This window comes from Mustela nigripes, chromosome 12, assembly GCF_022355385.1.
Source record: "Mustela nigripes isolate SB6536 chromosome 12, MUSNIG.SB6536, whole genome shotgun sequence".
NCBI lineage: Eukaryota > Metazoa > Chordata > Mammalia > Carnivora > Mustelidae > Mustela > Mustela nigripes.
In genome coordinates, this window is record NC_081568.1 from 31939179 (window position 1) to 31952762 (window position 13584).

A 13584-nucleotide genomic window follows, 5' to 3' on the forward strand; every position below is an offset into this window, starting at 1 on the left:
ATGTCAAGGTCTTCATCACCGATGTACATGGCTGAAATAAAATACAAGTAATCAATAAAAGAAAGGAGACAAAAAAGTAAAAGGGACTATGAAGTTATGCACATGGGAAGGCCCAAGATAACGGCAGAACTTGGAGGGGTAAAAAAATTACAGGTCATGTGCTTAAGTTCTAAGGAATACAAGGAAGGTTCAATAAATTGTAGCAATCAAGAAATGCATGGGCAGATACACATGAACCACATGCTTTCCACTGGAGCAGGGGTTTTTCAAAAAGTCCAGAGGGGTAATGTATTATAAGCTACAGTGGGGAATTAGGACAATGCCAAACTCTCTTCCCAGACCCGTTATAATATAGGAGATATATTATATGATATATATATATGAGTTTCCTATGTCTGAAGAGGACTTTAAGTAACTTAGGGGAAGAACCAAGAAATGACTCAAAATGAAGTGTGGTTACCTTGGAACAGAAGGCCAGAGGCACAGAGTTAAGACAGTGTAAAAGAATAAATCATTAGGAAGGTCTCATAAGATACCAAGTTAATATACCTAGATAAGAACTCTAGTGTTTATAATTGTCCCTATGACAAGAACGAGGATAATTACATTTTCTGGCTTCAAGTTTCCAAATGGAACTTTGTTTCTAATTCAGCAACATGAGGAACCAGGTAATGTGGGAACCCCGTTAACAGAGGAAAATTTGGTATATTTATGTAGGAAAATTACATTAAAAATCATCAGTCGAGTCTATATTATTATTGGGAGCAGGGGTTAAGATGGAGAGGAAAGGAAAAAGGAACAGAGATCTTCAACCCAAACCATTGTTCTAAATGTCAAAGACAGGGACAGGCTTAGACCCCAGATGGAGGTTCTCAACCATATATGGAAAAAGTCACACACAACACTGCCTTGGGTGTTTCTGCCATCTTCCTCCACAAATCCTTTAAGCTCTTCTAGAGGTCAGAGGCTGTGGAGGTCAGGCGAGAAGGACGTTACATGTGTTCTACAAGGCCTGATGACCACTAGTAGTTGACAAGTTTAGTCTTGAAGAGAGAGAAAAAAATACATTCCTCTCAGACAAGAGTTAATATTGAGTGAAAAGCACAGGCAAGTTCAGGGATAGGGGTAAAAAATAATGAAGGATTTCCTATCCCTAAGCTTCACATTTCCCAGAGAAATAGGCAGCTCCAAGTAAAGGGAAAAGAAACAGTTTTGAGTATTTGAGAAGAATAGAAAAGTTCCAAAGTAATCACTATAGAGAATGGGAAAACAGGAAAAGCAACAGTAAAGGATGAATAAAGATAGCAAACAGTATCAAGGTCCCACTCGAGGTTAAAAAGCATGAATCGGTTACCAAGACCATTAGCAGAGCTTTGTATTTTCTTCAAAACTGCCTGGAGACGACAAGAGTAGAGTCAATATACTCCAGAATAAGTGTTATTAGAGAGTAAAAAAGGATACTATAACTTCAATGTTGACATTTGAGGCTTCCTGGAGGGGAGGATGATAAGTTTTGAAAAATAAAAGTTGGCAGCCTTAAAAGGAGGGTGAGTCCTAAGATATATGCGAAACAGTCTCTAAACTGAAAAACGGAACACTCAGAGTTGATTCAGGTATCTTAATTAGTACTAGTCTGTTGTTCCATAAGGTTATTTGAACGTCAAATTAAAACTTCTTATAAATAAGGCTTTCCTGAGTCTATAGTTAGATGCACAAGGCGCCAACATCCCAGCCCTTACGTTTTTTCACCTGGGTAAGAAGTCATATGGGTAAATTATAATCCTATAGGTTTCACATTAAACTCATGAAACAACACAAATTCATTTAATACAGACTTATAGTTAATGAACACCATGAAAACTCTGAACAACAAAGCGGGGCTCTAAATTCTTCTGTTGGTCCAACGATCCTTACAGCAGGCATTCAATCACTGTGGACGGCTGGACAGTTCTCCCAGCCACAAGCCCAGAATGCATGTCTTCACTGCGCTGGAGGATGCAGCACCAAAGACGAGAAACCGCCAGCATCCTTAGGAAACCGAAACAGCATCCTTCGGGTACCGGGATGTACTCGGAGGTCAGAAATTCAAGAAGCGATTTACCCGAAAACGGCACCGTAACAGAGAAACCTGTATTAGCAAGTTCCCCGTGCGAAGTTCATAAAGGCTGCCCTGGACGTCCCCCGCGAGTTCACCAGGCCGTGCTCAGCTGCAGACACCCCCATCGCGGGGTGGGATGCAAGCTCGGGTCCGCTCCTCCCACCGCTAAGGGAAGGTCGAAGCAGCCCCGGCCTCCGTGGAGACGCGGAAGCCGCTCCTGACGCAGGCGTAAGGGAGGGCCTGACCCCCTGGAACCGCTCGTCTCCAGAGATCAACCTTAGCGTCCCCGCTCTGCCCACACCCTTGTTGGGTGTCAACTCCGACATCTGAAGCTTTTTCCCCTAACCACCAGACGCACCAGCCTCGTTTAGGATTCTTCCTCCAGCTTCCATCATGGTCAGCGTAAACCCCACTTACCTGATGACCACTCCCCTGGGCCCGTGTTTACATTGTGCTTGCCTTTACCCACCGGAACCGGAAGCTACCCTGCTGGACCTCCTACCGACCTGCCTTTGGCGCTAGGTCTCCCAAGAAACTGACCTGGCCGACCCGGGGCGTCGGAACCACGCCGAGAGACTGGCAGGGAAGAGGCGACTCTCAGAGTCCTTGTGGTTGCCAATCCCTTTCTCGGGACCACAAATCCCAGAGGTCACTGCGGCCGTTCCCACCCCACTACCCTCTGGGATTTGTAGTTTGAGCCACCCGCGCCCCGAGCGCCCTCTAGTAGCAGCCGGGAGCGTCTGGCGCACAGGCGACCGCAGTGCGCGGGAGCGCGGGAAACTAGGGCTGTGCGCGTTGAGGGGAGCGCAGAGAGAGGCAACCCCAGCCAGACTGCGTGCCCGTTCAGTACGCCGATGGAACAGTCGAGGCTGAGGGTCCCATTACGATAGGACCCTCCCTTAAAGGACTTTACAGCCTAAGAGACCGGCCAGTCACAAAGGACAGAAGCAAAAATCCACGGCAAAGGAGTCCAGGGGAGCAGGTCGGGGAGAGAGGCCCCTGGTTCAAACGTAGGCTTCACGTTGGAAAAAACAGGTAAGTTGGGCCCATAAGAAGTATAACCTGAAAGTAGCTGTGGTCTTGATGAGGGAGCACGAGGCTGGCTGAGGACAAAGCAAAAGCTGGCGCCTTGTACCCCCCCCCCCCCCCCACAATCCGCTTCCCCTCTGTCCTGTGTGTAGCATCCCTCAGGCAGCCCTGACTGCCACGAACAATAAGCAAATAGTTAACTTGCAGAGCTCACAATCCTGCTAGACAGGAGTCTCCCTTGCTTGCAAATGTCCTAAATCTCACTAACAAAGACGATTGATAGCAGGATTGTGACACCCCACCAACAAGTCTCCCAACTATCTAAATGTTAATGGCTGGTCTGAAGACAACATTGATCAAGCCGCCAGGACAAGGCCTCCGGTAGGCCTCCGATATCCTGGCACCTGGTAGGCCCTCTTTAGCATATGAAAACTCCCGTTGAAACCTCCCTTCCCCTCACCTCACCTCCCCTTCCTAGGTTCTAGAACTTCATCAGTTTGTGTCTTGAAAATAATTAAGTGGGAAAATGTAACTCAGAGAACTGTTCAGGAAATTGGAAAAATAGGATTGTGGATTTACCGATGTAGCTCTCTTGTGCAAAGGAAGATCATTTCTGTAGACCAGGCTTTCTCAACCTCAGCGTTCTGTTTCAAACTGCATCCTCCTTGTTGGGGAAAGGGAGGCTCTCCTGTGCGGGGTAGGATGTTCAGCGGCATCCCTGGAATCTACCCACTCGATTCCATCCACTCCCACCACCTCTACCACCTCTTGTGACGACCAGAATTGTCTCCAGTCACTGCCAGAGGTCCCTGGAAGGAAAAGCGTTCCCCCACCCCTGCCCCGTTGAGAACCGCTGTTGTGGAACAGTGATGCTCCGAGGTAAGCCTCAGACCCCCGAGGGTTGCCAAGACCTTTTCACATTATCTTCCGGTTCACAGTAAGACATCGTTTGCCTTTTCACAACGTTGACATTGCCCTGGTAACGGAAAAGCAGGGGTGTGTAAAACTGATGGCAGCTCAGCCATCAAGGCAAGGATACCAAACTGTGCTAGCTTCCTTGTATTCTTCTCCACCACACTCATAGTACCCCCCCCCCCAAAAAGACCACTCAAAAATATCCTTCACTGGGGCGCCTGGATGGTTCAGTGGGTTAAAGCCTCTGCCTTCTCCGCAGGTCATGATGTCAGAGTCCTGGGATAGAGCCCCACATCCGGCTCTGCTCATCGGGGAGCCTGCTTCCCCCACCCGCTGCCTGCTGCTCTGCCTAATTGTGATCTCTCTCTCTCTCTCTCTCTCTCTGTCAAATAAATAAAATCTTTTAAAATATATATATATCCTTCACGAAGCAGTAAAACTTATTTTATTAAAATGACCCTTGAACCCTTGATGCTCATAAAGTACTTCTGCTGTGTATTGAAGTAGGATGTCTCAAGTAAAAGCACTTGTGAAATTGCATTATAAACTGGAATACATACGTTTCAAATCTAAAACACTGAAAATCCATCAAGCCAAACGTTTATGATTTGTGTACTTTTCTCAGCTACATACCTCTGTAGCCTTTAAAGAACATGTATCTCCCTGACAAGACACTCACCACAGGTTTATGCCTTATGGTCACATTCTTCGTGCTTGGTTCATAGTAGCTGTTTGAGGGCATATGGGTTGCAGTGCAAGTTATTAAGTGGTACTTGAAGGTGTACCCCTTTCTAGGGATCTTTTCCTAAAACTCTCAAATAGTTTTACACTGGTAAAGGCAACCTCCCACACCAAGTTTTCACACTACCTACCACTTACTTAAGCCTATGAACTTGAAGTACCTATTAGAGTATATTTAATACATTTCTCATGCTGTTAATTGACAATAAAATCATTTTCCAAGTTGCTGGAAATCCTCTAAGTTTGTCATAGTTACCATTTATTGGTACTCAAAATAAATAGAACAGTCTATTTGTCTACAATAGGACAGTTCAATAAATATTGATATTTCAAACAAGAAAATTTATTGTACAATTTTATACAGTCAGGGAAAATAATCTAGAGCACCTTATAAATTCCCTAAAAAACAATCTTACATGCTATTCATAACATTCTTTAGTACTGTTTTGTTACAACTGTCAAACTATTTTAAAGATTTAGAATGCCAACAATCTACCTCAATCAAGCCCTGCCTAATGATGCCATATGGAATGTAAGATTTCATTATAGTTGAATTCTAACAGTAGTGGAATTTTAACCAGATCCAATGTTGACAACAAAGAAAATGGGTAACTACATTGCCTTTTATTGTATTTATCTTAGTATTTTTTGTTCAGGTGGTTTTTAGATGAAATAAAAAATCAGTAATTTAGTTGAGACAAAGATCACATTTGAATGCTAAGATGTGTTTAAGCACTGTATTTTATAATTAGACACATTGTCAAAAAGATGCACAGGTGGTCTATGAATAGGTGCTTTTTTTCTTAGCTTTCCCAGAAGTTAAAAAATTTAAGCACAATGTAACATGAAAAATGATGTTTTTATCATCCATTTTTTAAATCAAAGTATTTTAAATTATATGCTTAAATATACCCCAGTCAAAACAAACATGAACACATCTCAGAGATACTGTACTACGAAGATTGATTTCTACCCTATCACCAATGTATAGTTGTGTTGTACGTGGAATTTCAGTCACCTTGTCAGGAGAATTCACAATGAAAATGAGATTTCTGCTGTGGGTGGAGAAGATGGACAAGAGTTAGGGGAAAAGATTTATACAACACACTTGTCTCTTATTTGGAAGGTGCCAGTCAGAGCACAGATGCACAAAGCTCTCCATCCAGCCACAGTCCACAGTCCACCAAGCATTCATTCATTTAAGTGGTAGCACTGCAAAAAACAGGGAAGGGGGGATGGAGAGTGTGCTCTCATCTTTTTGTATAAAATAATTTAAAACTCTGAAAAACTACAAACGCATCTCAAGAGAAAATATAATCAAAGTAAAAGCAATGGAGTTTATTTCAGTGAAATTAAATTAGATATATTAAGCTCCCATATCCCCCAACCTGTAGAAAAGTTCCTCTCGGTGAGAAATCATTTATTTTAATGGCAAAATTTTTTTACATATCAGTAAAATCTGTTATATTTAAAACTATGTATACAGTACATTTCTGGCAAAAACCTTATACATCTTTCAGTTGTCAAGACAAAGTAAAAATATGGTTGCAGAAAATCACAAAAAATATAAATTGCTGAAAAGATAATAAAAAAAGATTAAAAATCATTGCATTGACTCCCTTTATCTTCAGTTAGTAAGAATTTGCAGACTACAAATTTTTGAAAGTTCTGATGCAACCTTGACATATTCAACCAAAAGTTGTCATTTCAAATATCCCAGCTTAAAAAAGAATTTACTGCAATAATCTGTGCGTTTATCATACTATTTGTACAAGTGCAATATTTAAATATCTTCAAAATAAAATTCAGTAACTAAAAGGAATCACAATAACTTAATAAGAAGCAAAGTTTACAAAATTAACAATTTTTAGAAGGTCCTATTTAATTGGTTCCTCCTTTTGTTCTCCCGAACTCCCCTCAACAGCTTATAGAGACATTATGAAGATGCCTTAGTTATATACAAATTTGTAACTTTAAAAATACAGTCTTCTGTTCTTAACATCAGGAACATAATGCTGCATTTTACAGACCTTACATTAAGCCAATATTCCCCAAAACACAGGACCACATACAAGTTATAAATACACTTGTGAACTTATTATTTAAGTTGAACTCCTATTAGTTTATACAACTTTCAGATTCTAAGTTGAATAGAGAAGCCCTGGACAAAAAGAAACAAGTTTTGAATTCAGTGCACCTTTCTAGGGGCGCTGGAACCAAATCTACGACAGTTAAGCATGTAAGCTATCAAGACACTTGAGTACATTACTGTCTGAATACATAGGTGCTCACTGTATTTGCCAAAAACATTTCTATAATACAAAGATATGAAATGAGAAATAAGATAGCTCTTTTGCAATGGAAAAATGATCGATACCAAAAAAATCAATACCTTGGAGTTAAAATAGTATAAGGCAATTATGGGTGATATAGTATTTTTTTATTATTAGCATACACAGGACACCAATTTTAACTGATATGACTTTAAATTTTCATTTACAACTATTACGGAATGCTTCTAGGAAAAAGGAAAGCAAGGAAAAGAAAATATAGAGATCGTACAAAGATATTTAACCATCTTTAGGCAGTTCCCATAATGCTACCTTTTAAAAAGTGACTAAAATCCAAAACGTATGTGACCATTTAGAAGCACTAACCAATCTGTTCCATATTATACTGAAATAATAATGTCCTATCTGACTAAGGAGACAGAACCAAATGCAATGTGTAAACTCACTGAATCCTAGTTTGAAATAATGAGCTATGTAAGAAATTTGGAGGGCAACTGGGGCATGGTTGGATGACATTAGGGAATTACTAATTTTATGTTTTAGGAAAATGTCATTATTTTTAGGAAATGCTTGAAATGTTGAGGGTGATTACGTCAGCAACAGCCAAGTGGTTACACACACACACACACATATACACAACTATATCTATATCTATAGATATAGATATAAACCAAACATGGCAAAACGTTGACCAATGTGGAATCTAAGTGGTAGATACACATGTGATCCAACCTACAGCCTTTCAATTTTTCTGTTTTTAAAAATGTTCACAATAAAATTTGGGAGAAAAAGTCGTATCTGAGCATTTAAACAATTTGTAAGAAATGTTCTTTCTGTGTGCTAAATCAATTTAAAAGATACATAACTGAATGACTAGAAACTTTTTATATACATTCAATACTGATATGAGCAGCGAACTTTGTGAGATTGACAAAAACATGATTTAGAGTATATGCAGCTCAGCTCTTATGACAAAAGAGATTTATATACAGAATATAGTAAGACAAACTAAGATTTACCTTAGTGCCTAGAGTATCTGAATATATAAGTTCTGTGCATTTTTGGACTTACCAAGTTAAAGAGAAAATTTTAATTGTATCTAATATCTTTGATGTGCTCACCAGATACTAAAAAATATTAAGGGAAGAGATATGGAGTAGTCATCCAGACTGTCACTACAGTTAGAAGATACTTGCTATTTAAGAAGATAAGGAGCCCCCAAAACAAAATCACCTATAAAGATCTCTGGGGATTCTAGGCAAATATTTATTGAATAAATTTATGAAGCAGTTATATAACACATCAACATGTAATAATATATGAAGGCCTTTATGGTAAATTAATATTCTACAAAGCCCTGTCTACACTAAATATAAAATAGCCAAATATCAAGTGAGCCTGAGAGACCTATAATTCATTGTGAATATTACATTATGCTATATGCCTACTGAACAATGAACAAAATTATCTTAATTCATTTTTGCACATTAGGCTTTTAACTATTAATCATATTCCAATTCCTGTGCAAACTGCATTCCAAAAGGCCAATCCTCAGTTATAATTAGGTATAACTTGATTATATATGGAAGCATTTGGCTATTATTTATTATGCATGCTTATTGCTATCAAAGAAATAAGCAAAGTTTTAGGTTTACTGTGCAAGAATTTTAATTAGATTTGCACACATCTCAAAAAATTCTATTGTGTGACTTCCAGGTCTCGGAGTTAAGTCAACAGGAGAAGAGTCAAGTGAGGTCATAGATGAGGTAAGAGAAGCTTCTGAGGATTTTCCTTGAGCCTCAACATCTGAATCATTCCTTTGGCAAGATCGATAGTTGCTTACAGATCCCGATCTCTGTGGAGTAGCAGTTCCTGATTTGGCTTCAGTAATTTCATCTGGACAAAAAAAAATTTCAATGTATTATAATCCATGACACCCCCCAAAAGTTTAATAGCATTTAATTTGCTTCTTTCAGACCAATGACCAGCTACTAAAACCATGTTTATGCTGAATACTTTCTAAAATAGAGGTGATGACTCTGTGTTAAAACCATTTGCCTTTTTTCCTTACAGTATGTATTCTCCTGATGGCTGATCAAGATTGGGTACAGTACACAGTTACTCATCAGTCTTGCAATCCAAAGCTAAAAGCCCAATAAACTAATAACCATGGGACTCAATAAACATCCTTCCCTAGTGATAAAAATTAATCCCTCTGTATTAAAATCATAGAATAAATGCACTTAAAATTTGGAAATAACACTGGAAATCATCTCATCCCACCCTTTGTTCTACTGATAAATAAATAAAAACCCCAGAAAGTGAAGTGACTTGCCATAGGCAATAAATGAACAGAGAGGTAAATCTAGAACCTGTATCTCCTATCATTTCAGTGCTTTTCACTCTCCCATTTGCTCTTCATAGTTAAGATCTCATAGAAGAGAATGATTCTAACAAACAGAAATCAAGGAAAAACTAAAGTTGGAAACAGAGTACAAAAACAGTAAATGTTCAAAGTGCCTGGTTGGCTTTGTCAGTTAAGCATCTGCCTTCAGCTCGGGTCATGATCCCAGGGTCCTTGGATCGAGCCCTGCATCGGGTTGCCTGCTCAGCAGGGAGCCTGCTTCTCCTCTCCCTCTGCCTGCCGCTCCCTGCTTGTGTTCTCTCTCTCTCTCTCTGTCAAATAAATAAATAAATAAAATCTTTAAAACAAAACAGTAAATACCCATTCAACTGGCAAACTCAGAGGCTAATAAACCCAAGGTTATAAATCTGATCCAAATACAATGAGAAATATAAAATACATTCCATATCGCAGACAACATTAATATGTTGTTAGCGGATAAACAGCATCTGGACAGAGAGAGAAGCAGACAAACAGCTCTAGCCACTCTATCACCACTCAAACCTGTGTCTTTCTGACACTAAAAAGGTACTATCCTTTGGTTTATAAAGAAGACAAAAAACTCATAGGTAAATCTCATCTAACAGTTCCATATAACCTTAGATGAACAGAAGTAGTAATAAATCTTAATTCAATTGATTTGGCCAGTGAACTGCTATATACTTGTACTTAATTAAAGGCTCTGCTGTGAGAGAACATATATATATAGTTATACTCTTTAATAATGCTGGGATAGAGTATTTACTTGAATTGTGAATCACCTGTGTTCCATCAGGCTTTTTAACAGATAACATAAATTAGTTTTTAAGAGTGTACATACATGGGAAATCTGAGTTAATATAAATTTCAGGGGTGCCTGGGTAGCTCAGTCAGTTAAATATCCAATTCTTGATTTCGGCTCAGGTAATGATCTCAGGGTCATGGGATAAACCCCACATAGGGCCCCATGCTCAGTGGGGAATTTGCTTGGTGTTTAAAAGATTTTATTTGCTTATTTGAGAGAGAGCATGAGCAGGGGGAGCAGCAGAAGGAGAAGCAGCAGCAGACTTCCCACTGAGTAGGGAGCCCAATGTGGGACCAGATCCCAGAACCCTGAAATCATGAACTGAGCCAAAGGCAGACACTTAACCAACTGAGCCACCCATGCACCCCTAAATAAATAAATCTTAAAAAAAAAAAATTCAAACCATGTTTGGTATCACAACATTTATGAAAAGTCTATTATAATCTACTCATATATATATACACTGGCACACTGGCATACAAGGTATTTTTCCCATTTAAAAATAACAACAACAGGGCGCCTGGGTGGCTCAGTGGATTAAGCCGCTGCCTTCGGCTCAGGTCATGATCTCAGGGTCCTGGGATCGAGTCCCGCATCGGGCTCTCTGCTCAGCAGGGAGCTTGCTACTCTCTCTCTCTCTCTGGCTGCCTGTCTACTTGTGATTTCTCTCTGTCAAAATAAATAAATCTTTAAAAAAAAAAAAAAATAACAACAACAAAATAAAATAAGAAAAAAAAGTCTGCTTTCTGCAATTAATAATTTGCCTCAACTTAATTGGTCTAAATAGTTAAGTATAGTTATATATAGCAAACTATACATAATGGTAATCAAAGATATATTTTCTAAGTACAGGTTTTCAAAATATTGAAACAGTAAAACAATAATGTTTCTTTAAAAAAAAACTCAAGAACGTACTTTAAAGATTTTATACTGCAGTAATGTCATCATTTTGATGACCAATTAAAATAAAATACCCCACTTAAAAAGTATGAATATTTCAGTGATTTGACCATCGATTGTCTCTGATTGTTTATGACTGTAGATAAACAGAAATGGACAACAATCTAAAATTAAAATTAACAACATCACTTTTAACTAATTATGACAGTTATCTTGAACATAAGATGCTTTAGTCCCAGGAATTCTTACACAGTGACTTCATATAAAAGTTATCTATTATTGGGGCATCTGGGTGGCTCAATCAGTTACACGTCTGCCTTCAGCTCAGGTCATGATCCCAGTGTCCTGGGATCAAGCCCTGCATCGGGGCTGGGCTCACTGCTCAGCAGGGAGTCTGCTTCTCCCTCTACCCACCACTCCCCCTGCTTGTATGCTCTCTCTCTTTCTCTCTGTCAAATAAATAAATAAAATCTTTAAAAAAAAAAAAAAGTGGTTATTTAAGAACACTTTATTGAGAGACAGATAAAATTGGAATCATGCAGCTCTCACAAAACTAATAAAGGATGCATATCTTTAATATGTCTCTAGCTTCAGGCTGGGAGCAAAAGACTGGGTGAGAGGAGAAAAATAACTGTTAAGTCCCTAACCTGTCCAAAACACTTCTCTCTCAGTCCCCTGCAAGCTTAATTGACAAATAATTTCTTGTTCTAGGAGCTACTAATCAAATCTGTTCACATTGCCTTATCAATCAACTCTAAAAGCTAACTGTACTTTAATTTTTAAATGAAAATTAAAAATATTAAATATCAAATATAAAAAATACTTAATAAAAAAATCAACGTTTATTTCCAAATAAAACATTTTATCTTACCAAAATGAACCACACCAAAAACCAGAAATGTGGCAGAAACTATCACTTTAGGATCAGATTGCATCTGGCTTTAAGATAATCTTAAAAGGACAATACACTGTAAGATTACAAGAAAAACACGATTCATAAATGCTGACATCACAGAGACACAAAATCACATTTTATACTCCTTTGCTACTGAATTACTAGGAACAATCCAAGAAGCTTTGAAAGAGGTAAGCAGAGCCTCGATCGAGGTGGTTGTGTTCTCTCTGCTGTGAGCTTTCTCGCTACCTGAATTCAACTGGGTGAACCAGGAGTGGCCAAGTCAGGTCAAGATCCAAATCCAAACAAAGAAAAGAGGACCGAGGGTCTAACCAGCATGTGGGTGCACAACCACCCAGGGAGAGCGACCGAAACAAGAGGAGGCACCACCTGAGAGTCAGGATGTTCTACTCATCAATGGAAGGCAACTGAAAGAGCATCTGTGGCTCAAGGACCGGGCCAGAAGCGGATCTCTAGGACCTGCCTCAGGCAAAGGCTGGGGGTGTAACTGAAGATGACCCTGACGTCAAGGGGAGAAATCTGCCCTTTTCAGAGCCCATTAAAATGCCAGAAGCAGGTGAAGGACAGCCCCAGATTTAAACAAGACAAGCTGAAACGTGCTAACTACTCTTATGTGGGGGTACTTCACTGTGGAAATTCTCTCAATAAACCTTCTCCAAAAGGGGGGAAAAAAAAAAAGCAGCAGCAGCAGCTTCAAAAGAATCAAAGACTGAAAAGCCAACTAGGTAACAAGTCTAGTATGTCAACTATGTTATTTTGTGGGATGTACATACCGTCAATACTACGGAAATCCAGTAAGTATGTTCTACTGTCCACTTGGTATAACTGTAGGCTCATTTTGGAATATGTACTTGTCACAGGATTCTTCCTTCGAACACGCAAATAATAGGGGTTTACAACCTAGTGTATGGTATGGACAAAAACAAAATCAAAAGCAGTTCTTCTAGAAAACACTTTATAGACTACAGGTTTGACAAATGTGCTTATAATCAGATTGCCCTTTCTTTCTTACCTTCCATTCATAATCCAGCTGTTTAATTGCCCTACAAACTTCTGCCATGATATCATTCGGTCGACTTTGACTCCTAATTCCCAAATGCCATTTTGCTTTCCTTACACCTTGATGTTTGGATTTCTGTGGATTTAATTCATCGAGGGTATGGCGTGCCCTTGGTGTTTCAGCAACCAAGAATGGTACTCTTTCAGGATGGGGCCGAGTCAAATGGTGATCATCAAGAAAAGAATCAGGTGGGCTTGTTGCCAAGTAAAAATCTTTGGCCTCATTCATTATTCTCCTGTTATCTATTATGAGGTGGTAGGCAACTGCCAAAGGGTCCTGGTGATTTCTGTTATAAAGGCAGCTGAGAACCTCCTCTTCTGAACACTCAAATTTTTCACATACTTCTTTTAAGGCTTCATCATCAATCATGGTTGAACTATATGATGGATCCTCCGGAAAAAGATATTTTGGAAGGTCTTGTTTAAACCATTCATGTTCCCTGAGAG

At 39.3% G+C, this 13584-nt stretch overlaps 2 protein-coding genes and 1 long non-coding RNA gene across 9 annotated transcripts in view; 1 reads left to right on the forward strand and 2 right to left on the reverse strand.

The window, feature by feature from the left end:
* Positions 1 to 2733, reverse strand: part of TTC33 (tetratricopeptide repeat domain 33) — a 35487-nt gene extending 32754 nt beyond the window's left edge. Inside the window, exon 1 of one of the 5 annotated variants that reach the window (XM_059417053.1) lies at positions 2639 to 2733. Coding sequence is in view for 1 of the 5 variants with exons in the window: in XM_059417049.1 (XP_059273032.1) it covers positions 1915 to 2027 (113 nt within the window). In the remaining 4 variants the exon portion in view is untranslated. The other 4 variants (XM_059417051.1, XM_059417054.1, XM_059417050.1 and 1 more) reach the window with 4 other exon arrangements.
* An 84-nt stretch (positions 2734 to 2817) lies between these two features.
* LOC132028271 (uncharacterized) lies at positions 2818 to 4455 on the forward strand. The gene is made up of 3 exons (XR_009407388.1): positions 2818 to 3133; positions 3806 to 4006; positions 4302 to 4455. It is a non-coding gene; the product is annotated as an uncharacterized LOC132028271 (long non-coding RNA).
* A 1645-nt stretch (positions 4456 to 6100) lies between these two features.
* Positions 6101 to 13584, reverse strand: part of PRKAA1 (protein kinase AMP-activated catalytic subunit alpha 1) — a 32992-nt gene continuing 25508 nt past the window's right edge. For all 3 annotated transcript variants that reach the window (XM_059417046.1, XM_059417048.1, XM_059417047.1), the window contains 3 exons: positions 13091 to 13577; positions 12852 to 12978; positions 6101 to 8970 (listed from right to left, as the gene is read on the reverse strand). In XM_059417046.1, coding sequence (XP_059273029.1) covers positions 8726 to 8970; positions 12852 to 12978; positions 13091 to 13577 — 859 coding nt within the window. In that variant the 3' untranslated portion in view covers positions 6101 to 8725. The remainder of the gene's footprint in view (positions 8971 to 12851; positions 12979 to 13090; positions 13578 to 13584) is intronic.